At 39.1% G+C, this 26,013-nt stretch overlaps 3 protein-coding genes and 1 long non-coding RNA gene across 7 annotated transcripts in view; 1 reads left to right on the top strand and 3 right to left on the bottom strand.

Annotated features, from left to right (window-relative positions):
* Window positions 1-9: 9 nt before the first annotated feature.
* Window positions 10-6,153, bottom strand: si:ch73-109d9.3 (zinc finger protein 354A). 2 transcript variants are annotated; one of them, XR_010165843.1, is made up of 5 exons: window positions 5,325-6,153; window positions 4,518-4,660; window positions 3,572-3,671; window positions 1,595-3,391; window positions 10-19 (listed from the first exon to the last, which is right to left on the bottom strand). XR_010165843.1 is itself a non-coding variant. In XM_063883535.1 (4 exons), exons 1-4 carry the CDS (start codon window positions 5,614-5,616, stop codon window positions 2,349-2,351), a joined length of 1,578 nt encoding a protein of 525 aa, XP_063739605.1. In that variant the 5' UTR covers window positions 5,617-6,153; the 3' UTR covers window positions 1,419-2,348. The 2 variants fall into 2 exon arrangements, 1 of the variants encoding a protein (XP_063739605.1); XM_063883535.1 differs by lacking the exon at window positions 10-19 and having other exon boundaries at window positions 1,419-3,391.
* Window positions 6,154-6,318: 165 nt separating this feature from the next.
* On the bottom strand, window positions 6,319-12,711 carry si:ch73-109d9.2 (uncharacterized protein LOC565042 homolog). The gene is made up of 4 exons (XM_063883534.1): window positions 11,811-12,711; window positions 10,311-10,426; window positions 9,217-9,325; window positions 6,319-8,530 (listed from the first exon to the last, which is right to left on the bottom strand). The coding sequence occupies exons 1-4, from the start codon at window positions 12,073-12,075 to the stop codon at window positions 7,380-7,382; spliced, it is 1,641 nt and encodes a 546-aa protein (XP_063739604.1). The 5' UTR covers window positions 12,076-12,711; the 3' UTR covers window positions 6,319-7,379.
* Window positions 12,586-23,540, top strand: LOC134864520 (uncharacterized). Its single transcript, XR_010165844.1, has 5 exons — window positions 12,586-13,182; window positions 16,490-16,623; window positions 16,706-16,796; window positions 16,937-19,392; window positions 20,143-23,540. It is a non-coding gene; the product is annotated as an uncharacterized LOC134864520 (long non-coding RNA).
* Window positions 23,541-24,066: 526 nt separating this feature from the next.
* Window positions 24,067-26,013, bottom strand: part of vwa11 (von Willebrand factor A domain containing 11) — a 30,078-nt gene continuing 28,131 nt past the window's right edge. For all 3 annotated transcript variants that reach the window (XM_063883515.1, XM_063883517.1, XM_063883516.1), the window contains 2 exons: window positions 24,991-25,150; window positions 24,067-24,818 (listed from right to left, as the gene is read on the bottom strand). In XM_063883515.1, the coding sequence (XP_063739585.1) occupies window positions 24,438-24,818; window positions 24,991-25,150 (541 nt within the window). In that variant the 3' untranslated portion in view covers window positions 24,067-24,437. The remainder of the gene's footprint in view (window positions 24,819-24,990; window positions 25,151-26,013) is intronic.

The following is a 26,013-nucleotide window of genomic DNA, read 5'->3' as shown; positions in this document are numbered from 1 at the left end:
TGTTTCAAACTTAAAAACACTACAAGTTTTGGAGATTTTTACGCCTCTGAACCGAAAATGTCCCCGGATTTTGTTTCAGCAATCTGGTCACCTTATCCAAGACCAATATCTCCAACACTCTGCAATTCGCACAAACACTGTAGATCACTAGACGTAACGGTATTCTGATTTTAACAAACACACATTGCTTTGAAACACGCAGACAGTTATATATAATAGAGGAAGGTGTTTAAATACAGAACTGTGCACTCACCCATATCCACGAATATAACTGAAAAACAACAAGCTGCTTTCAGGACCCCCTCCCCCACCACACACACACACACACACACACACACACACACACACACACACACACACACACACACACACACACACACACACCACCACCACTTCACAGAACTGATGTATTAAGCTCACTGCTAAGTAGTTATTTCTCAATCGTTCTTTTAAAATAACTTCTCTTGTTATTGGGTTAAAACATCAAAAACAATAGATACCATCTAGATAAAAAGCACTGCTTTAATCCACAGTTTCTCTCCCCCAAAACACACACACACACACACACACACACACACACACACACACACACACACACACACACACACACACACACACACACACACACACACACACACACACACACACACACACACACACACACAGTGAGTTTAGCCTCTGCAGCTATTTTCCTCACCTTGAAAATACGATTAAAATGTTATCGGTTGTACCACCTGCACAGTGCTGCTCTGACTCTAACTACAGATACAACACATCGAGCTTAATCCTGAACATGTGATACGTAACAACCACAAACACACACGGGCACGCACACGCTTGGCCACATGATGGAGTAAAACAATGTCTACAGTGTGTTTTTTAACCATAAATTGTTACTCTAATGGAATAAGTTAATACAAATTAGAATGAGAATTCTCTGTTTCATTAATGCAGTAGCATCCAGACATTAGGCCTCATATCATTGGACAATATTTCCTGGTATTTGCAGTTAGGTGAAAGGCTGACACCAAATGATAAATGAAGGTTACTACATTATTGCAGTAACACTGGGTACATTTGGAGGTGCTTTTTTCTTTTATTTACTGACAGAGCTGTATTTTGTAACACATTTTTAAAGTGTATGGTTTTAATTGTGTGTCAACTCTTCCAAAGGCAGTGCTGTCAGTTCTTCAGTAGGTGAAGTTAACCTTTATTGAAGGCCAAACAAATCTGAAGCAAATCAAACACCATCATTTGTGGGGAAAATTGCATTTGAACTTTTATACAGTATATCACTATGAAATTACCCTGATGATTACTTACATTAGGACCAATATTTTTTAAAGGCCCTGATCCATGTTCAGAGACAGAAAGTATACATACAGGCATGGTGGAGACACAATAAGGGAACAATAACATTATTCACAGAATAAATACGTTTTTATTGACAACTGACCTATTTCACATAACACTGCTTCTGATCCTAGTAATACTACAATAAGTAGTGGAGGGACCTTTTTGAAATGCACAGGACTAATGATGAGCACAACAAAACATTTGCTTTTACCAAACATCCACTTTCGCACTTAAAAACTTTCTTATGATTGCAAGATTATGCTAAGGTTACAACTTCTCAGTATTTCCACTCAGTTTTAATGATGAAGAAATTAAAAAGTTAAATAAGAAAAAAGCAGGGATGCACTGATTATTGCAAATGTAATGCTATTTAATACTGTATGTCTTATTAGTAAAGAAAATATGGGTAATAATAGATGACGCATATCAAACGCACATATCAAATATTAATCTTTAAAAATGACATGTTATTTGTATAGCAGGTTAAAAAGGCTTTTGTAAAATATATTTATATATTATTTTAGGATACAAAATATAATTATTTCAACCCGCAACAGCGGAATAAATAAATACAAATTAAAAAGCAGAAAAACATCCCCATCGGTATTGGCCAAACCGTCTTTCTAAATCTTTAATCTGAATGTTGGAAATATTGTCAATATACACATCAGTATTGGCCAACCCTTCATCAAAATCTCAGCATTGGCCAAATTGTTATCGATAATATCAGCAATGGCCAAATCTTCACTGTCATTCCGATCACTTATCAGACTAAACCCTGGAATTGGCATCGGATGAGAAATTTGAAATTGATGCATCCCTAGAAAAGCTGATTGGAAATGCATGTACAGTTATTGCTCAAATGTGTTTCCCCACAAATGGTAAAAAAGGCTCAAAACTTGACACGGTGTCAGCCGCTCATCGCTACATCGTACTCCAAAAAGAGAAACCCCCCAAACGTGTCTGTTTCCGTTTCACCTGCTGTCTGCTCATCATACATCCAGGTGGATCCTCTGGTGGCGTTTCAGGTTACATTTCTGCGTGAAGCGTTTGCCGCAGGCCATGCAGCAGTACGGTCTCTCCCCGGTGTGGACCCTCCGATGGGCCTTGAGGTTGCTCAGCTTGGTGAAGCTGCGTCCACATAGGGAGCAACAGAAAGGCCGCTCCCCTGTGTGCGTCTGCATGTGGGCCTTCAGGTTGCTTGGGTGGGGGAAGCACCTCCCGCACTGGCTGCAGCGCAGGAGGTGCCTCGGTCCGAAGGGAGAGTCTGGATGGGGTAAAGGGTTAGCGTGATGGGAGTTTTCGGAAGGATGTGTTTTGACGCTGACCCATGGGGCAGTGGTTCGGTTTTGTGCCTGTTGTGGAAGTGGAGGTGGAGCAGATTTAGACGTAGAGGGAGTTCTGTTGAGAGGGTTTCCAACGTGAGATACAGACAGTGCGGGAGCCGGCTTTTTTGTGGGTCTGTGGAGGTGCTGTAGGGCAGCATGCAATTTGAAACCTGTGCCCACTTTGGAATGTAGCTGCACAGCGGCTTTGTGGGAAATGTGGTGCTGCCTGAGTGATTCCAAGCTCACTCTGTGTCGTTTTACTGAACACGAGAAAGACGTCATCCTAGACTTCTTCTTTTCTTTAGGCTCACTTTCCACAATCCCGTCAGAATCAACAACCTCTTGCTTGATGGTCACACATGAGGCGTCACTGTTTTGCAGGGCTGCCTTTGGGGAGCGTGAAGATAACATGTGAACTCTTTCTTGGGTAACCAGAACAGCCGCAGTAACAGTGGGACTACTAGATTTAGCGAAATCACAGACATTTTCTGCTGAAACTCTGTGATTCGGCATCAGTCCAGGAGTCCAACCATCGCCCACCTCGAAAGAGGGATCTGTAGCCGCTTGAGTTTCTTCCTCTACTGCTGAAAATACATACGCAGCAGAGACTTGTGGGTCTTGCTTCGTAACATTCCTAAATAAATCCTCACTGTTTTCTTGAGTCTGTTTTGGTTGTGCCATCTCAGTAGAGCTGTGTGATTGAGGTCCTGGTTCGGCAAAAAAAAACGTAGAAAATGGGTTGTATTAAAACAATATTTGGGATATTTTTAAGTTGGTTGTATACATTGATTTAAGTTCATTAAAAAATCATAATATTGATTTAATTTGATGTGTTATTAAGAATATTTAATAAACAATGGACCTAGGTGAGAACAATAATAACTTACCATCAAGGGAACAACTCCAATGAACAGAAGACTTGGAGTGGTTACTCACTTCTTCTTCCTTCACATCAACCATTGGCAACCGGTCTTCTTCTCCTGTTGTCTAAACAGCACAGAGAACACATAACACAATAAGGTTTCATTTAGATTTTCTTTTGCTCGATTCTCAGAGCCAAAACTAGGTCCAGTAATTATAATTTGTTATGTTCCATTTAGAAATGTGTTTCCAAAATAATGCACATTAAATCAAGTTAGATAAAAGAATGAATCCTAAAGACGAACAATATTGATGGATAAGGTTTAGGCTCAAGTAGGGCTGCATAATAAAACATTTTAAAAAGATCTATTGGCAATTATTTTGACTGGAATTGCAAAAGCAATATGATTTTTTGGAAGATCAGAACTGAACAATATTGTATTAAGTCTATAGTGAACTATATGTAGACCAGCACATATAAGAGGCACCTATATCCTTAATTCACAATTATATTTTCACATAGTTTTCAAATACTGCGCTTTCTGCAATTCGTATGTTGGATAAACCCATACAGCAATTCTGATGTAATTTTGATTAATTGTGCGACCCTTGGCTGAAGTTAATTGACGGACACTTTTACCACCTCATAACGTTTTTTCCAATGTTTCATCCGAACTAATAAACATCTTAATTGTATAAGCGTTTACAACAAAATTGTTATTTGCTAGGGAAACTGCACGTTCTATATTCAATGTCACAACAACTATTCCATAAGTTACCCCCTTTGCCAGATAGACAGTTATTATTAAATGTCCTTACCGTTGTGTTTTAAACATACCTAGACGTCTTTGAGCATTAGGACAATTATACAGCCTCTGTAGTTTCAACAACCTCTGAATACAGTCAGGAAGCTCAAGAATAGTTTTTTGTAAAGTATCAGTGCATTTTCAAATAAAAAGTCCTGTGACCCACCTGAGATCTCCTTCCGGGGCTGAGGGTAGAAGCAGGAGTGTCTGCTGCGTGTGTTGATTCTGGTAGGACTTCCTGTGTGCAACATATTGTCCAACTTTCCTCAGAGTCACCTTCTTCTTTAACAGCACAGCCCTCCTCCATGTCTGAAAAAAAACAAGCTCTAAATGACGATCAAATAATAATGAGTATTTCTTTGCACTGGTGAAATTTAACTAACTATATTAACTAATCTAGTGAACTGAAAAAACGTCAGATTCTTGTACTCCATTACAGTTATCTGACAGTTTTTGGTAAATCATAAATTAATGATTATTTAAATGTATAAACTATGCTGTTAAGTTACAAACAGAGCGAGAACAGCTTAAAACATTTATCAATTAACAAAAAGTTAGATGGCAAATTGTATTATTTTGAGTTTGAACTGTCATTTGGACACTTTGGGTTATTGTGACAGCATTTCTTGCTAATTTCTTACTTTTTTACAAATCAAACAAAACAATGAACAGTTAAAATAATCAGTAGAGCAACAATAATCATTTATCACAGTCCAATACAAAATTGTAGATAAGCATTTTTTTTAAAGAACGCATTTGTAAGTAAAGTTTAATGATACTGTACATAAAAGTACAACTGTCATATAGGACATTTTTTTCCATTGTGTCATTTTACTTTTGACACATTAGGTACATTTCCCGGCTTTTACTCAACATCCTCAATGCACTGATTTCACTTTAACAGTATATTTACACAGTATGGTAAAAATAAAGGAATTGAATATGTTCTCCATTACTGATTGTCTGTTCTTACCATCCTGTTGTTCTTTGGGCATTTCTTCTGCTGCATCACTGCACAGTTCCAAATCATCCTTAGCACAGTCGACACACTTCCCAGTTTTCCCTCCTCGGTCCCGTAATTTTCTCTCAGCCCATTGCAGCTGCATCCTCAGGGCCTCCACCTCCTGGGTCCTGCGCTGCATCTCCTCCAAGAAGCCGTCTTCTACCAACCTGGTGACCTCATACATAGCAGTCTTCACCACGGTCTCCATCACATCCGAGAGCTGGGTCTGGAAAGTTACAACGAGGGTGTCCAGGTTCGACATAGTGTAGGCTATAAGGGTCCAGTCTCTTATAACAAGAATAATTAGAGTTAAGGAAAAATCCCCGATTCAATAGTTCTTCTTGAAAAAAAAGCTACAACAGGTTGTTTACGTTGTACACCAGTTGTCATACATCCCCTTGTTGTTCTAATTTTCCTTAAGGGGCAATACAATGATATCAATTCAATTACGGATGTTAACAAGCTGAACTAACGATTACCAATGAGCTTTTTACTGACGCGAAATTACTTCATATCAATTCATATTGTCACCTAGCTACCCAGCTAATGTGATTCCTTAGCTTAACGGTAGCATTTGTGTGCTAACAAACGTTAGCCGCGTCACATTGTCAACAAATAGTAACGTTACACAACTACTAACTATATAAACCATAGTCGAGCCTAATTTAGTTGTCTTTTTACACGTTAGTGTAAGGGCTCTTAAATGTAGCAGATTAATGTGTACTAAACGTTAAACGGAGTTAGCTTTTCATCAATCGCTGGTGGTTCTTGTTTTTGCTCGTGACGTCACGCAAGACGTAGTACGGTGGCCTTATCTGAAGTTTGAGTGAATAACAAAACGCGTTTTAATAAAAGGGACACCGATAGGCTGCGCCAATCATACAATTTAACGTTAAAAAAAAGGTGTTTGAGCTTTAAACTAAATAATGAGTGTTGCAATGAAATGAATATATACTTATCTTGATATTGGCATTCCTTACCATATTTTAATAGCAGATATGTTAGGAGTTTGACACACATAAAAATAGAACACCCAGACAAAACTTAATAAGTATCTGACTTTATCTATAGAGGTTCAGACTTCCTTACACTGTGAGGAAACAGACTTACAAATAAGTGGTTCTGATTCACATTTTCTAGACATCCTTGAGTACTTTTCATTTAATTGGTTAATCAACATTTTACCAACTTGAATTTAATGTTTCAATTCACAAACATTGTTCCTTTTATTTTCCCCTCTCTGGAAAAGGGGTTTGATGTTTATAATAAAATGGTTTCTCTCTCGTGTGCCACAAATAAAGAAAGTCCTTTAGACCAACCTCTGTGAAATTGATTTCCTTCCTCTTAAAAAACCTTCCAATCCTATCCTTCTTCTAACAAAAGCATCTTGCCTCTACTGAAAAAGAGACACCACTGAAATGTCATCTAGAGAAATAATTTAAGAACCCTGAAAATATTTATCTAACTTCTAAAATCTTGATCATGCCATCCTGTGTCTTTGTTCCTACAATCCTCATTTGCAACATCAGCAGCATCGGTTTATGGGTTAGAGTTAAAGCTTAAGGCATTACATCTGTCTTTAAATTATTATTTTTTAGGACTTTGAGAATTTCTGTAATAAAGGCATTTAAATAGGAAGTAGCAGGTTTACTACCTAAAATGTAATGTTCTTGTTTTGTTCCAAATAATTAATCTTTTTTTCAAATAACTTCATTGAGTGAAACATAAAAAGCACATTTTAGAGAGAAAATAACATAATTCTTTGGTTTATTTTAATTCTGTAATGTAATAACAAGGACTATGAAATATGAAAGTCTTTTTTTCTGTCAGTAACAACAAGAAGAAGTATTTTATCAGTGTCTTATATTTTAAATACCACCCAAGAAAAACCAAAGCATTTGGAGATGAGGAGAAAAAAAAGAAAAAAAACATCCATGGCTCATCAATTAAAGTATTGCTTTTTAAATCTCCTTATAAAATAAACAATATGGACATTTCTGGCAGTCTCTCCAAATGTCCCCTGTTTCAAACATCGGTTGCATGTTTCCGTTGATGTGACTTCAAATGGTCTAATCGCTTGAAGCTGAGGCCGCACACAGTGCAGCAGTATGGCCGTTCCCCTGTGTGTGTGCGCTGATGAACCTTCAATATGTCCGCCCGCGTGAAGCTCTTATCGCACATGGTGCACCTATGAGGTTTCTCCTGTGTGTGAATCCTTCGGTGCAGTTTCAGATTCCATAGGCGGCTGAACTTGTTCCCACACAAAGTGCAACAGTAAGGTTTGTCTCCCGTTTGGCCACACTTGTGCGTCTTCAGGTCCGCGAAAGACGGGAAACCTTTCCCACAGTGGCTGCAGAGTTGGAGCCCCTGCCCCGAGTGAATCCTCTGGTGTACTTTGAGGTTACAAGCTTGAGAGAAGGTCTTTCCACACTGTGTGCAGGAATACGGCAGCACTTGTGAGGGGCCTTTGTGTGTCTGCTTGTGGCCCTTTAGTGAGGCCGAATCAGGGAAGGTCATAGAGCACAGGTTACAAGCATGCCTCCTCCCCCCTCTCCCTCCCACCTGATGCTGCAGCCTCTCTCCCAGGTTTGAGTTATCACTGTATGACGGCGCATATATATCCTCTGAAGTAGGTTCATCACATAGTCCCTGACCCCTGAAATTCAACCTGCCTACTTGGTCACCAGAAACATGTTCTGGGTACAAAATGCTTTGGTCTTGTAAATACCCCTCCTCATTAATCAACAAACAGCTGAGCTCTCCACCTACATCAATGTTTTTCCTTGAGGGAGACCCTGCAGGTGAACCGACCGCAGCCCTTCTGTTTCGCACGGCAGCCGTTTGGTAAACTTGATGCTCAGCTCCTTCTGGTGCTTCCACATCCCCCTCATAGTGACCCATGTAACTCAGATCCTCACCTACGTGGGATGGCGACTCTTGTAACCCATCCAGGTTACCAATGTCAATCATATTGGAGTCTCCATAGCCAGTCTTGTCAAAGCCACTCAAATCTTCCAAGCCATACCTGTTTTGGAAAAGTGGTTCAGATGGGTCGCCCGAGCGTCCGTGCTGGCCTGATTCTGGCCTCTGGTCGTAGCCACAATCCCAGCTAATGTGGCACTTTGGGATTTTCTGGTCAATGAAACGTTTACTGGGCCCCGGCAGACCTGATCCCTCTAATAGGAGAGGATTTTCAACAATTAGGGATATGTTGTTAAGAAGAAACTGCAATTAAAAACTGTAAAAATAGCTTTGTAGTTGCGCAATAAAAAGTTAAGGTACAGAACACCCAAACATCACAAATACATATTTCTAGTAGTATCTATCGAGTTAATCTAGAGAAATAATAATACATATTTTGTGTAGTTTTCCAATAAAATAGTTCTGTACAAATGACTATATACTTATGTTAGGTGATTGAAGATCCCCCCAAAATCAGAAATATGTTTTACTTACACATCTTTTTTACTGCTATTTATCAATCTAGAAAAGAATATATCTCCTCTGTGTGTGGCACTTAGAAATATTGTGCTCATAAGAAGCCAATGCAGTAGCACTTTCCATGTTTTTTGGCTAATTAGTAGCTACTGTTCCTGTAGGGTTGTTTTTATTTTTTTATAGGAGTTTGTTTCCTCATGGTTGAATGCACTCATTGTATGTTGCTTTGTATAAAAAAGGTCAGCAACATTTTATTTTATTTCATATAGAACTTAGAAAGGTCTTCCTTCTCTTGAAGATAATTTTTTGGGCAACATTTTTTAAGCTCACACCAAAAGAGTTTGATCGATAAAAGGTAAAAGAAATAAAAAGTTTATTTTTGATTTAGGGGTAAAATGTCTCTTTGGAATATGAAAACACTGACCATCCAAATGTCCTCCCCATCTCTCTTCAGACACATTGGCTTCTGGTGTGATCTGAAGGGCTTCCTCTTTAAACAGTCTATCCAGCTTTTCGCCCTGTACACCTGCAGACTGTAAGAAGAGCAGAAACAATTATTGCAGGGGGTATTTAACTCAACTCGCCTGAACAGAAACTATACGCTTAAATCTACCGGTGCTTCTGATAACAGAGGACACATTATGCTAATTTTCAGGTTAATATTTGTAGTTTGTGCTTTTACTGTGACATATCCACATGCTTTAATGTTCAAAAAGTCTTCTCTCTGTTAACCGGACTTAACATGCACACTGTACACTTATATTGTATTTTCAGTTAATATTCCATTTCATTGCACTATTCACTATCTGTATATTTCCTATTTTTGTTTCTAATTTTTTTATATGGTTCATATTGTATTGTATTTTGCTGCAGTAACAAAAAAAATCCCAATTTGGGATAAATAAAGCATTTCCGATTCTGAAGCTCTTTATTTTGATTATACTGCCTGTCATGCAACACCTCTTTTCACCCTCAGTCTGAAACCAGAGCCAGCCGACACTGTTGTGATTGGTAAACCGTAAACCCTTTTAATGCTAAAAGATTTAATCAGAATCAGAATTCTTTTGTCATCATCAAGAGGGGAAATTTACATTGTTACAGCAAAGCGACAGTATAAAAATCCTCAATAAAACAGTATGAAGTAAAGTGGCAAGCACACATTAAATCACATTCACAGTACAAAAGATAAGTAGCAGCATTAAAATGATTAAATGAAACAAACAGAACATAAGGAAGTCCCTTCCAGATGACATAAGAAAGAAGTGTAACAGAAAGTATGTACCCTTTCTTTTTTACTCGGACAATATGGATGACTGACTGAGCTTTTATACAAAAAGACAGCTGAATGGTTTCATCAACATTTGAGAAAATAAAACTGCCACCAAAGCAGTAAAGACATTATTACACATCATTTTAAAAAAGTACTGAAAAAGATGTCATTACGTACACAACTTAACTCCCAAGACATTTTAAACCTAACTTACTGGAGCTATAAAAGTGTAACAAACTGCTCTGTACCAGTGTTGCCTTCATGGGTTTTGCCTCATCTGCTTCACGGCCCTGTGTCTCTCCATCGCTGTCTTGGGGACCAGTCATCTCTTCTTGAATCACACTTTCCTGTTTGAGACTTTTATCTGTGGCAGAAGACAGGCAAAATGTGTTTTATTTAAATAGATCAATCATTAATACTCCCATTTGTGTTGAGGATTTAGGAAGGCTAACAATGGGTCACACTGTAATGGTGTGGCGATCGCGATAATCAACATTTCCATATAATTTGATAAGATATGCGATACATCATTTGCATCATTGGTTTGTTATACAGACAAAACAATGCTAACACATCCAGGTAACTCAGAGCAAGATTAGCCATAGCAATCTGGCTCCTTAGTTGCCAACTGCTTCTGTATTTACACCAGCTTGTTGCTAAACTTGTTTGCCTCAGAACCATGAACAGAACAATATGAGTGCAACAAGAACATGAAGTGAATAGCAATCGATATACTTTAAATACATGACAATATGCTGCAGTTGCATTATATTGTCATGTATTCATTTTATTACGTTTTTTAGTTTATTTTTTATCTGGTGTAAATAATTGTCTTTATTCTTTTTAAGTGTTATATTGTTTATTAAAAATGTTTACTTATATAAGCATTGTAAATGTGATCTTCTCTTACAACTTCTTCCCTTATGTTGTTTATGTTTGAACCTCCATACACCAATGCAAATTCTTTGTATGTGGAAACGTACCTGGCAATAAAGTCGCTTCTGAATTTTGCAAAAAAATATATGTTGCGTATTGTAAACATAAATACATATATTTCATGAAAATAACATTCTGCCACTAAAACACAAACACAAATGAAATCACAATTATCTATATTCCTCTACTGAGATATTTGCAACTGGATAATAAAAGGTCCATTGATTGCTAGAGAAATTGGAAGGGCAGTGGCTCTTGAACAAGGAGATTGATGATAGAACGATAAAAGTCAAACCCTGGACTGACCAGACATGGCAACCATGCTGTGTCTCCTTTACATCAAGGTCCTGTCACGCATCAGTTCTGTGTTTGTCGACAGAGGTGGAAGAAGTACTACATATTGTACTTAAGTAAAAGTAGAACTGCCACAGTGTAGGACTACTCTGTTAGAAGTCCTGCAATTGAAAATGTAACTCAAGTACAATAGTATTGACATTGCGAGCTTGAAGTTAAAAAAAATGAAACGATTTACCTATGAATTGTAGTAGAGTAGAAGTAAAAGTAGAACCAAATGTGAATACTCAAGTAAAATACAAGTCCCTCCTAATTGAAGTTAAGTACATACAGTACTTGATTAAATCTACTTGGGTACTTTACACCACTTGGTATTGCAAATACATTTAAAGCAAATGTTGATACGAATGATAACTAATGAGGATATTCTAGGAGCCATTTCCCTGTGATATTCATTGGAAATAATGTGATGTATCAATGGCTGAGTAAAGACGCGTATTACCACCAGACAGACTTACCTAACACTTCGGGGTTTTCCTCACCGGACACCCCTACTCTCCCGCAGTCGAGACACCTTGCCCTCCTTTCTCCTTCTCTTTCTTTGCGCCGACCCTCCGACAACTTCAGCCGCCTCTTCAGGGACTCCACCTGCTCCCTGCACCGTGTTACCTCTTCCAGAAAACTGTCTTCCACCAGCCGGGTGATCTCATACATGGCTGCTTTGAAGACCGTCTCCATAACACCAGAAAGTTGGGACTGAAACGTGACAATAGTTTCGGCCATTGTGCAAACTTCAAACTCTAGTACACTAGCAGCTGTCAGCTAGCTTTGGTCCCTTTAAACTGGTTGTGCCAGTGGATTAAACACGGGTTTCAGACCATGTAATTTAAACGGTATACTATATATACAGTATTTTGGTCGGTCCACAAGTACTGTGTATGTGCTTCCCTTACGACGAACCTAATCTAATGCTAAACAAACTGTAAAGTCGCTTGTTTACAAACGTTAGCTAACTAGCTTGCTGCACTGGTGTTTCCACGGTTACACATTTCAAACTCTATGCTATAAGCAACTGTAGCCAACAATAACACAAATGCATAACATATATAATGTTTATATTCATAGCCAGTTGGCTTTGTTAGCTAAAGTAATTCGATTTCTTATCCGACGTTACAAATGACGTTAAGCTTTCCCACTTCCTTTCGTTCCGTAAACAACCGCACTTCCTATATAGAAATATAAGGGTCGGGAGTAAGGACAATTTTAATCGTTTCTGAATTAAGGGCGTCTGTTAGACTAGTGCTTCCTGGTCTGGATTTGGTAAACAGAGCAATATTAACATGCATAGCTGACACATGCTCCCGATTATTATTTTCTTACTTAAGTTATATAATAACACAATTATAGGCATTTAAGCGTATCACCGGAACCCCCCCCCCCCCCATTCATTGAAGTGCGTCACACACAGCAGAGTCCGCCGTCCACAACGGGAAGGGGCCATGTCGATGCTGCTCCTAATTTCGTGCTTTTACTAACGGTATAGGAAATGTACTGATAGAATTGCACTTATATCGAATTTTGGAAGGAAGGGAACACCATACCAAGATACAATAATGTCTGCGGACAATTTTCAGACAAAATACTCTTCCGTCATGGAGAGTATGCTCAAGGCTGCAATCGCAGAGACCACGAAACTTTTCGAAACTATGGTCGACGAACTGAAGGCAGAAATATCCAACATGAAAAAGGAGAACGAGGAACTCAAAACAAGATGCTGCCAGTTTGCGAGTGAGAGAAACCAACCAACTGTTTGTATCATTTCCGGAGAACGGGAGCTTCTTCCAGGGCCCAGCGACGGCACTGAGCAACGTGATCAAGCTATTCAATGCGGTAAGTTGTGATGACTACAATCCACAACATGGTTGGTTATCCTAACTAAAATAATTTCCAAAAGTAGGTGTGTATTCATGTTCTCTTGAGTACAAAAAGCAGCCCATGGCTGTTGACGTGTAAAGTATCTTAACCTAGCTTAGCTATGTCTAAAGCATGGGGTTCAAAATACGTGGGAAACCGTACAATGCTATTTCCGCTAAATGCTTTGTAACCGGGTGTACCGACAGCAATATTGCCATGTAACATTATGGGAGTATAAACATGCAAACATTATACATTTTTATTCAGTTGACCTACCATTTGACTTCTTAATTTAATTGAATGCAGACCTAATAATAGTATTTCCCATCTGTCTCGTGTGCACATGGAGGGAAGTCGCATACTGTAGAGTTAAATAAGGTGATAATGGAAATATTTAAAAATCTTTATATGACACACTTTAAAGAATTCTTATTTTACCTTATAGTGTACCCACCCAGGTCAAAAAATGTTGTAACAGTAGGTAGGATATGATCATACCATGTAGCCTTTTGTCTGAAGAGTGAGGACCATGCCAATTGTTAAAAATGTTACGTTTGTGTTGTTTTGTAGGCTAGAATGAGGCCTTCAATTAAAGTTACAAATACACATTTGATTGGATGTATAGTTTAATCAACAGTGCTGGATACAATCCTAATGACAGGACTTGATTGTAAATGCTGCTACAAAGCATTCAGCCTAGATAGCATTGTATGGTTTCTCTTCTACTTTAGATGCCAAACTTTACAAATGACTAAGCTAGGAACATAACAGAAATGCGTTCTTCTTGTAATGCAGACCTGCCTTTATTGTGTTGTGGTGTGATGGAATGCCAGTTTAGAACCCCTATTTCTAAATAAAACAATACAAGCTTATGTCATAAAGGGACATGAAAGGTCACCACAAAAGACAATAGTAGTGTTTGACTTGTGCTGAATGATATACAGTGGTATGCAAAAGTTTGGGCACCCCTCTGAGATTTCATGACAATTTGCTTTTCCTTTATAATAGAAGATCACAGCAACAACATTTGTTTTCCTACAAAGATGTAGACGTTTTAGTGTTTTCCAGACCAAAATTCTTAGGGTAGCATTACATAGTTTTATTATAATAAAATAAAATGCAAAAAATGGGATGTGCAAAAGTTTGGGCACCCTTGTAAATAGCATTCATTTCAACACCTGTACGGATTTATAGCTGACAGGTTGCTGCACAAAATTGCTTTGATTAGCTCATTAGACCTTCAATTACAAAGACAGGTGGAACCAATCATGAAAAAGGCTATTTAACATAGGTAATAGCTGGCTGTGCCTGGCCTAGGTTCTTTCTTAGGGAGTGGCAAGATGGGGACCTCAAAACAACTCTCCACTGACCTGAAAGCTAAGATAATCCAACATTATAAATTAGGAGAAGGGTACAAAAAATTATCTGACAGGTTTAAACTGTCTGTCTCCACAGTCAGAAACGTAGTTGTGAAATGGAAGGCCACAGGAACAGTCCGTGTGAAGGAAAGATGTGGTAGGCCGACAAAAATAGGGGAAAGGCACAGGCGAAGGATGGTGAAAATGGTCACAGAGAAGCCACAGACCACCTCCAGAGAACTACAACAACATCTGGCTGCTGATGGTGTAGTTGTTCACCGTTCCACAATCCAGCGTACTTTGCACCAGGAAGAGCTCATTGGAAGGGTGATGTGCAAAAAGCCTTTCCTGAGTGTTAATCACAAGAAGAGTCGCATGAGGTATGCAAAAGCACATCTGGGCAAGCCAGAAGCATTTTGGAACAAAATACTGTGGTCAGATGAGACCAAGATTGAGTTATTTGGTCATAACATGAACAGGTATGCATAGCGAAAAAAACACACTGCATTCAATGAAAAGAACTTGTTGCCCACTGTAAAATTTGGTGGAGGATCTATCATGTTATGGGGCTGTGTGGCTAGCACAGGTACTGGAAAACTTGTTAAAGTTGAGGGCCACATGAATTCCTTACAGTACCAGGAGATTCTTGACAAGAATGTTCTAGAGTCAGTCACAAAGTTGAAGCTACGCCGGGGTTGGATTTTTCAGCAGGACAATGATCCTAAGCACCGATCAAAATCCACCAAGGAATTCATGCAGAAGCACAGGTACAATGTTCTGGAATGGCCATCCCAGTCCCCAGACCTTAACATCATTGAAAATGTATGGATTTATTTGAAGAAGGCTGTCCATGCACGGAGGCCAAGAAACCTGACTGAACTGGAGACGTTTTGTGTGGAAGAATGGGCCAAAATACCACCTGCCAGGCTTAAGGGACTTGTCTGTGGCTACAGGAGGCGTCTACAGGCCGTTATTGCAGCAAAAGGAGGCAATACTAAATATTAATGGAATTATTTCTTAGGGGTGCCCAAATTTATGCACATGCCTATTTTTGTTTGAATGCACATAAACATGTTTGTGTTTGACCAATAAAAGTTATTTCACTACTGAGATGTTTCTGTTACCATAAGGTATAACATATGTTAAAATGAAGTTGCTGCTTCAAAAGCTCAGCAAGTGACAAACTGATGCAGTGGTTTTCCTAAGGGGTGCCCAAACTTTTGCATACCACTGTATACTCCAGGGCTGCACTATATATAGAAAACCTATCGTTATCACAATAGCAACCTTCGTTGTATACGTATACGTAAGGCTGCTTGGACTGCAATTCATGTGCCATCCATTTACGCTTTTAACTTCTACATAGGCTACTTACTGCTTGGGCCTGTGTTGGCAGTGAACCTGCAGAAAGACAGTCACACTGTATTTTTAAGTATTTGTTTAAGGGATATTTTCATCGCAATATCCAACAGTGTTATCCAAACCTCATGTTTTCCTTTTTAGTACAATTTTTTTTTCCCCCTTATGTAGCATACTATAATATGTCAGAACCAAACTCTTTCAATGCATGACGTGCAACATTCAACAATAGGTATGAAGGGAGCTACAAAAGCGAAGAAAACAATTGAATACCTTTTTAAATGTATTTCCCTGACTACAGGCAGATTTCAGAGTTTTGGCATCAACATAGTACAAAGTATCTCTTGACATTACTACTTACAAGCAAAAAACTCAAACTATCTAAGTAGTACCATGAACATAATACAGATGAATTGGAAATTGAGCATAAACAATCTAGTAGGTTGGACCAGTATTTAGGGATTTAGCAGTTTCAACCTTTTGACTTTTACATTTTTTTTAAAGATTCAGGACATAAGTCACGGAAATTACTCATTTATTTATTTTTTGCTTTTCTATTTTTACAGATCTTGTTCCATTCAGAATGATGCAAGTGGAGCAATGTCAACCTTTGAATCATCTGGAAATTGATAACACTTTGCACGACCACAATTATGGAGAGGGAGCTACTCAAATGGCCATTATAGTTGTCAAACAGGAGGTGCGTTTGTATTTTAACAATCAACAATCTTTTTTCCCATCTATTTGTTGTGGAAATAAATAAGAAATGTAATCCGCCGCAGGATTCCGATGATTCTTCTTCGCATTCTGTCATGAAGCAAGAGGAAGTTGAGCCAATGGAGGTCTGCGGGCAAGTTTCAGGTGATCAACCAGGTAAAGAGATAAAACTTACTGTTTTCTCAACTAGTTTGATAGTTCCTAAGATTTACAGAATTTGTCTAGGTTTCTTCCTTACCATTCTGACTTCATTTGTTCTTCTACTGTTTCCTTTACAATGTCTCTTTCACTGATAGATCCTCCCCAGGCCTCTGCCTGTGCAACTGAAACAGAAGGGCATCCCATTAACCAGGAAAGTTCAACTGGAGTAATAACCATGCCTCAAAAAGAGACCCCAGTATCCCTGGAACAACCCTATTTGGGAAGCGATAGAGGTCTACAAGGAGCTCAGAACCAATTGCCTATATTGGTGCCTTCAATAGTGTTCTCACTTGCTTCATTAAACAACAACATAGAAGAAGAGTCTGAAGCAAGTCAAAAGATATCAACAACACAGGAAGAACTCTTAACATCAGAAAAGCACCTATCGGTGGTTGCTCATAATGTGGTCAACCAACAATGTCCAAAGGAGGGCAAAACATCAGTAAATGAACAGGCTGATATTATTCTGAATTATGCAGGGAAACAATTTGCAAAATGTAAACAACTCCATGAAGAACAAGCATTAGAAAAATCAAAAAGTGGCGAAGGGGAGGGTCATCCCCAGCCTGAGTTGTCAGGAAGACGTAGAAGAGGACGGCCGCCAAAGCAAGCCAAATGTCAGCAACAACCTATGGAAGAAAATGGTTCTCCGGCTGTTTCAGTACCATCTGTAGCTATAAGATGTTCCTCTAGAAAGGGAAGAACCTCTAAACCCAAACAACTTTCCATGGAAAAGGAAAAGATGTCAATTCAAACTCCATCCACTAAATCTTTATCTTTAATTGAAACATTAAACCCTCCCGAAGGTGAGTCCAGAGAACGTTTCAGCTCTGTAACTCTTCAAGATGCAATGCTGTTAGTTGAAGCAATGAATCAGTCAACAGTGGCTATGGCGGCACCGGCTAAACCCCAGAGTGCTTCTCATGTGAGCATCCTACAAACTGTGGTTGAGGTCCCAACAGAGCCACAGACACCACCGCTTCATGTTGAAATGCGTAAAGCTGCAGGCAATCTGCCCATTACAGAACTCTCTACAAAAGACCAATCGACCATAGAGAAACAAAATTACTGTTCAGTAAATTCAGATACATCTCCGAGCAATGTGCTTCAGTCGAACATTGACTTTGTCATACCAAAACAACAGCATAAAGTAATTCCATCTAAACCTACTACAGCTTTAATTCCCTCAACAGATGTTGCAGTTCAAAGCATTCTGTGGGCACTTCAAGATCAACCTTTTGCTTCTCCATTATCAGTAGCAACCAGCAAACCGCTTAAGGCGGTCTCACGTAAAATAATTGCCATGCCAAGATCAGTATCCTTCTTAAAACCTCCTAAAATAGGAGCTTTATCTCCGTCTCAGCTTCCTGCTGTTGTGTCAAAAGTTGTTGCTGCACAGAAAAAGAGTATAATTCCAGACTCCTTAACTGCTGGCTTGCCTCTCGGAACCCCTTTTAAAGCCTCTGTTCCTCAGAAAATAATAGACGCTGCGTCCATGAAATTGTTTTCTGCTGACCCTTCACAGTCGACCACAACCTCAAAAGAGCCATTGTCAGGGCCCCCACAACAACCTAAATTAACAATAATAATTCCAAGAAAAGTGTCAGCTTTGGCGTCAAGGAAGTTTAATTCACAGACCATCGCTGTGAAAACCATGCAAGGTACAGCCAAATCAGATGCTCCTGTTACGCTGTCATCACCCAATTTGATTTCACCGTCACAGGAGTTAAGGATTATTGTGAGTCCACAGATTGCTTCAGATGAAAAAACCAAAGTGTTGTTTCAAAACAAGAGTGAAACATCAGAACCTATTTTAGAATGTCCCCAACAAAATGTCTCTGTTTCTGAGCTAATGAAAGCCCGTACAGAAAACGTTCCCAGTTCAAACACGTCAATGGGGCCAGTGCCTCCCTCTGTGACTCCAGTGAGAACGCAAATTGTTGCACCAAAATTCTCCGCCGTGGTCAGATTAACTAGGCTCTCGTTTCCAATATCAGCCAAAGAAGCAGTCAAAGTCTCAAGACTGCCTACAGATGGATCTTCTGAAAACTTGAAAGAAGGTATCACAAAAGAGAAACCATCACCTATGGTTATATCAACGCAGCCATCAAAGACGCTTGTGTCATCCACTGAGTTGTGTCCCAGTTTGAAAGAAACTCCTGTGGTTCTGCCTGTGAATACGTCTCAGATGACAGAGCAGCCAAAAGTTATTCAAGAGAAGGTATCATTATCCTCTGAAGGCAGTACACCAGTCAAGGTGTCAACACCAAACTTTGAGAACTCAACATTGGCCATCAACACAACTAAGCCTCGAATTGTGTCTGGCGGAGTTGGTTTACCTACTTCTAATGAGGATAAGGATATAATTGAATTTGGAGAGCAAGATTTGGCATCACCTAATGACCAACCTACAAAAAAGAAATCATCAGCTGCCATCATTCATCTTACTCCAATCACCACCAAGGACATGCCAAGTCCTCATTCACAGATGACTAAAGCCCAGTTCCTTGCGCAGCTGGCAGTGAAACCTATTACGGAAGACCCAACAAAGGTATGTTAATAGTAATCACTCCTTTGTTGATTTATCAATTCCATTATCTTGAAGACAAAGTACTTTTACTAATTCCACATATTCAGAAAGTCTTCCATGGGAAATAATAATCTACCAGGGCTGTAATGGGATTGATGGTTGGTGCATCGGTCTGTCATAATAATTAAGTTATTGACTTGTCTTAAGGCACATGGACATGATCTCATTTGTTTTCATGTTATCTACTCATTGTACAATATATGATAATCACATCCATCACTACTTACTTTACAACGTATGGTATGATCTTGATCATTGTTATATTAACAAGTAATCTAACGATATGTGGATACAGCCTTGATCATTTTGGCACAGTATCTGTTTGAACAGTTTCCTTTTCAAACCCAGTGCTTATGAAGAACATGATCATTTGTAAACTTTTTTTATAAATCTGTGCTGTTTGGAGGTCTTCTCAATCGTGGGGGGAAACCTGTGTAGCAGCAGCGAAAGCTGGCCCTATGAAGGCAGTTACAAGGCCATTTAATTTTTAAGATAATACGTTGTGAAAGAAGTGATTTGCACCTCCATTGACGAATGTCTTACTTGTGAAATGTTGGGTGTGAATGGTATCATTGGTGTTTTATTCACTGGTCTGACATTTTCCTCACAATGGCATTATACTGTTAATTTAGGGTTCAACTTAATGTATTTCTTGGCCACTCTTGCGACTGTTTGCTAAGTTGATTTCTTTATTTTTCCTTTTTGTTATAGGCTTCCTCTAATTACTCAATGGATGCCACAGCTTCCAATGCAGACACCAGAACTGGAGTCAAGAAAAGGTTACAAAAAAAATCTATTTTGGCCAAACGCCAAAGTCATCTCAAAACTCAAATAACTAAAAATGTTACATCTCCAACCAAGACAACTGATCACCCTGTTCCTTTGAGTCCCAGGAGATCTAGACAATCTGGTGTTGGATGCAAAAGGACTGTTAGTGATCCACCTGTCAATTCTAAGCGGTTTAAGGCTACTAGAGAATCCACTCCTTTGAGTCCCCGGTCTACTGTAGATGTTGTCTCCACAACCGAACAACCAACTTCTCTGAGTCCTAGGAGGTCTAACTTTACTAAACAAAATGCTAGCTCTAAAAAGGCTAAATCAACTTCTGTCAGCCCTAGGAGGTCAACCTTAAGTAAACAAAGTGCTAGCTCTAAAAAGGTTAAATCCACTAAGATGAGTCCCAGAGAATCTATCTCAATTAAAGAAAGTGCAAGCCCTCAAAAGACAAAATCCACTTCTGCAAGTCCTAGAAGGGGTAGCTCATCTCATGAAAGTGATAGCTCAAAAAAGACTGAAAGCATTTCTCTGCGTCCTGGAAGGATTAGTTCAACTAGGGATTGCACTAGCTCTAAAAGTTCTAAAACCACTTGTGTGGACCCAAAGGGGACTAGCCCTAAAGTGATCTTCAAGGAGTCGCCTTCTTTCTGCCGTAGAAAATGTACCTTACCTAAAGATCTTACTAGCAGTGCACTGACTAAAGGGGAAACCAGTTCCTTTAATCCTGGGTATAGAATAACTTCCGACGAGGCTAGAACTAAAAACGTTAAGTTGAATCCTGGTTCCCCAAGTATTAGGTGGCCTAAATTGGCTAAAGGTGGTGTCAGTCCTAAAAGTAAAAGGAAATCTACTGTTGTTAAAAACAACAGATTAAGTCCAGATGTTACCGGTCCTGAAAAGAATTTAAGAGTGGTGAATGGTAACAAGTTGTCTAAAGCAACAAAAGCCAAAACAATGGCCAAAATGAGACTCTCCAGTCAATCAAAGTTGCAGAATGTAGCTAAAACAAGCCAGTCAGCAGAGAACAGTGATGCTGAGAAAAAAATTACAGCTAAAGCCATCTGGACTCCTCCTACAGTATTAGCCAATAAAAAACCTCCTACTGGGGTGAAGAAAGACACAAAATCACCAGGATCCCTGAATCAATCGCTAGTTTTCCCTCCAAGTGTTTCTCTCTTCCCCATACCTGTCCGAGGACCTCCTGTTATATCACCACTACAGCCTTTATCAGTCATTGGTAGGCGCCTGCTCAAGAACCAGTGTGGGCAGTGCGGTCGTGTCCTCAGCAGCGTTGCAGCCCTAGAAAGCCATGTTCGTCTCCACACTGGTCGCCGACCTTTCTCGTGCACGCTCTGTGGGAAGGGCTTCACAGACTCAAAAGGTCTCAAACGCCATGGACGGGTGCACCGCAATGGTAGAATCCATGTCTGCCCACAGTGCGGGAAGGGCTTTGTCTATAGTTTCGGCCTCACCAAACACCTCAAGATGGTGCACAGGAGGATTAAGCCTTTTATCTGCCAGATCTGCAACAAGGGGTTCTTCACAAAACGAGATGTGGAAGCCCATCTACGGATGCACACTGGAGAGAAACCATTTCATTGCAACCTGTGTGAAAAGAAATTTGCAAGGAGGGTAGAACTTAATATGCATTTAAGGTGGCATAATGGGGAGAAGAGACACTGGTGTTCATACTGTGGGAAAGGATTTTTAGACTGCAATAACTTGAAAAGGCATAAGTATATTCACACAGGGGAGAAACCACATTCCTGTCCTCAATGTCCCAAGAGTTTCACGCAGTCAGCCCACCTGAAAAAGCATGTAAAAAATGTTCATAAAATCCCATGAGATATGGACATCCAATATGCCACCCTTTTCCTCTGACAATGTTATTTGCCTCTTCAATGACAGATGAAAGTAGGGTGCGGCTTATATTCAGGTGCGCTTAATAGTCCGGAAATTATGGTACTTTAATCATGAATCCGCTGTGCACAGGATTGTGGCTCAGAATAGCCCGAGACGGATTGCTGCAAAATCAGACAGGTAAAATAGGCTCTGTTGCGTTTACAGCAAGTGGATATAGTACACGTTTAAAAACCTTTATTTTACGAACTCAAACAGCAGATCCCTTGTGTTATAACATCATTTGATTTAAAAATATATATTTAATGAATAGTTTTTCTTATTTGAATTGCTACCGAACAAAATAAAAGGCAATTGTAAATATTGTAACTGCTTGATTTAGGTTATTTAATTATCTTTTCTTTTATTGCCTTGATTTTGACTGCTGTTAAAAATATATATACAGCTCCAGCTACCTGTATTGCAACCGTTCCAGTATCTGCTGAATTCTAAAACAGAAATGTTTTTAGTAGTTTATAAAATACAATGAAAAAAATAATAATAAAACTCAGACATGTATTTCTGTATTTTTTTCTGAATTTCTCCTTTTTTGCTTTTCTTATATTGCCATTGTGTGGCACAATGTTTTTTATTACAACGGACAGATCAAATGAAATGTTTATTCGTGCTGGCTTGAGCAGGGGGGCCTTGCGTGCGCTGCAGGATTTTAATCCATGATGGTGTAGTGTGTTACTAATGGTTTTCTTTGAGACTGTGGTCCCAGCTCTCTTCAGGTCATTGACCAGGTCCTGCCGTGTAGTTCTGTGCTGATCCCTCATCTTCCTCATGATCATTGATGCCCCACGAGGTGAGATCTTGCATGGAGCCCCAGACCGAGGGAGATTGGCCGTCATCTTGGACTTCTTCCATTTTCTAATAAATGCGCCAACAGTTGTTGCCTTCTCACCGAGCTGCTTGCCTATTGTCCTGTAGCCCATCCCAGCCTTGTGCAGGTCTACAATTTTATCCCTGATGTCCTTACACAGCTCTCTGGCCATTGTGGAGGGGTTGCAGTCTGTTTGATTGAGTGTGTTGACAGGTCTCTTTTATACAGGTAACAAGTTCAAACAGGTGCAGTTAATACAAGTAATGAGTGGAGAACAGGAGGGCTTCTTAAAGAAACACTAACAGGTCTGTGAGAGCCAGAATTCTTACTGGTTGGTAGGTGATCAAATATGTATGTCATGCAATAAAATGCAAACTAATTATTTAAAAATCATACAATGTGATTTGGGGGATTTTTGTTTTAGATTCCGTCTCTCACAGTTGAAGTGTACCTATGATAAAAATGATAGACCTCTACATGCTTTGTAAGTGGGAAAGCTGCAAAATCGGCAGTGTATCAAATACTTGTTCTCCCCACTGTATGGGGTGCACTTCCTTCATCTGTAATTTGAGAAAGCAGATAATAAATACAAAGGTGTCATACTAAACCGCTCCTGTACACTTGTTTTTGTCTGAAAAATGTGACTTGTTTTAATCAATGTGGCCTATGCATGACAACGGTATAATTTTCACAATGGGAACTTTTTCATCTCAAATTGTTCGACTTATTTAAAAGTTTGTAGAATTAATAAATACTTTATGCACAATTCATAAGGTCATTTACACTTTGCCATAGGTACAAAAGAGTAGGCCAATGTATAATTCTTAATTTGGCAAGGAACAAACAATACATGCTGTTTTGTATCATTCCTTCCCTTTTATGCTCTGCCGAGCAGAGAATGTCCATGTCATTTTAATCAGCCTTTTCCACCAATAACTATTACATTATGATCACCTTTTACTAATTCCACCAATGCATTTTGTGTTAAACCAATCGAGGGTACGTTATTAAGCTCACAGTGGCAAAAAAAAAAACATTTGTCTCTATCTGATGAGCAGTCTGATCATTGAAATTATGCATTTTAATTAGATTTTTTTTTAATATCAATTCCTAAGAAAATCTGGATACAAAAATATATCTTAAAAAGAAAGTGTTTAATGTACAGTTATGTTCCCATTGTTAAATGTGGTTACATCAAATTAAATAGGGAAATGCTCATATTTTTTATCACCAACATATTTTGTTCACAAAGATAATGTTACAAATATTAATATAACATCAAACCCTAAAATACAACTATATATTTTTTTAAATGCCAGATATTTAATTTTCAGACAAATAAGCATACCTTTATCATCCATTTTCCTAATCAATGCTCACTTTTTATTAAAGCACAATATCACAGCATGAGAAGACCATCACTAGATGAGGTTTATTTTAATAAGTTGTACATGGTTTACCCAGAGTACAGACATCCGATGTTGAACACCCTAATTTAAGCCCTTTAAAACCTTGTCACAAGGGCAGACACCAGCAGGCCCAACCACATTGTAAGAGACATGGTTAAAGCCGGAGGACCAGCAGAATGCACAATAGAATGATAGCACCTGCCCACATTTCCAACTTTATCTACAGCCACTATCTCGACAATTTGTGAGCAGCAGGAGGCTGTGTAGTTGGCCAGAATGAAGGGATCACTCAGGGAGGTGGTGGTGAGATTTCCACTGCCCTGCCGCAAGGCCACCCTCTCTATCCCGGTGCCGTTTCCGTCCGTAAGGCTGGCCATAACCTCCCACTGGAAAGGTTTACACTCTGAGACATCTTGTGGGCAAGCATCAGCCAGAATGGTCATCCATTTACACACAGGCTGAATGAAATCTGTGATCTGGACAGAGAACAAAGGGAAGAAAAGGTGGGAATTGGACATGAATCACAACAAAGTGCAATTAAGATATGGAGGTTAACTGTTTACCTTTCTGAAACAAGGCTTTACATATGTTCAAAAGCACTTCAATCATCTTTTTTTCCTACTCTTTTCAACTGTGTATTCTGGTTACCTCGGTTTGAACGGAGAATCTCATAACGATATAATTGGAGTCGGTACCGCTGACCGACATGGCTTCGATAGTCAGAGTGACGTCAGTGCCTGATGGAGTGTTGGCCGGTGGCGTAATATTCAGACTAGTATTAGTATATACACCAGTTGCCAAGATGATACTGTCAAAACAGAGAACAATACACTTTAAGACTAACACACACACACACACACATGATTTGGATTGACATTTAGTGTTTAAAGCATTGACCATTAACTACATTTTCAAAAATGTGAGAAATCCATTATGATAAGTAGACACACAACCAGATGATTCAAAATGATCAGAATTCCAACAAGGAGGTAGTTTATTGTCAAGTGGTGGATAAAATCTGTAATTTAATTGCAGAATGCGGCCTTTAGTACCTGGGCTGAAGCTTGCGCTACTTTATACAAGGAGGGAACAACGGACTGAGTCACTGAACACAATAAAGACACACAGAGGTGGAGCTCAAGCACTATGAGCCTAACTTGGTCATTTCTCAGAAAGCAGTGTGGTTGCAAACGATTATTATGTAAGAGTATCAACAGACTGAGGCTGCAAAGCCTGCAGAGTTGTAAAACAAAACATAGAAAAATGTCTTAATTCTTGTAAGCTACAGGCAATATATCACACACCCAAAAATCCTTTAAAAAACCTATTAACTTTTGTTCAAAACAGCTGACTAATTTCCAGGTTTGTAGGACCTGCAAAGTTCTTTTGTTGGGCACAGCATCCCTTAGTGCGACGCTTGAGTTCTTCAGCAGCAAATTTATTCAAATAATTGTATATACAGAATATTGGTATAGGCAAGGTCCAAGAAAAGAAAATCAGTTAAAGCAGGGGGAAATAAGTCACAGCTTTAAAGGGAAATAGACCTCTACTGAGACACCCAAGTAATTTGGCTTAAATATAAATTGAATACCAGAAAAATGATAGGAAAACAATAAATGGCATAAAAGAACATTACTACGTGACCCTAACATTTACTCCAATTGGTGGGTG

This window comes from Eleginops maclovinus, chromosome 5 (assembly GCF_036324505.1).
Source record: "Eleginops maclovinus isolate JMC-PN-2008 ecotype Puerto Natales chromosome 5, JC_Emac_rtc_rv5, whole genome shotgun sequence".
Lineage (NCBI taxonomy): Eukaryota > Metazoa > Chordata > Actinopteri > Perciformes > Eleginopidae > Eleginops > Eleginops maclovinus.
This window is presented reverse-complemented; position numbering and strand designations above follow the sequence as displayed.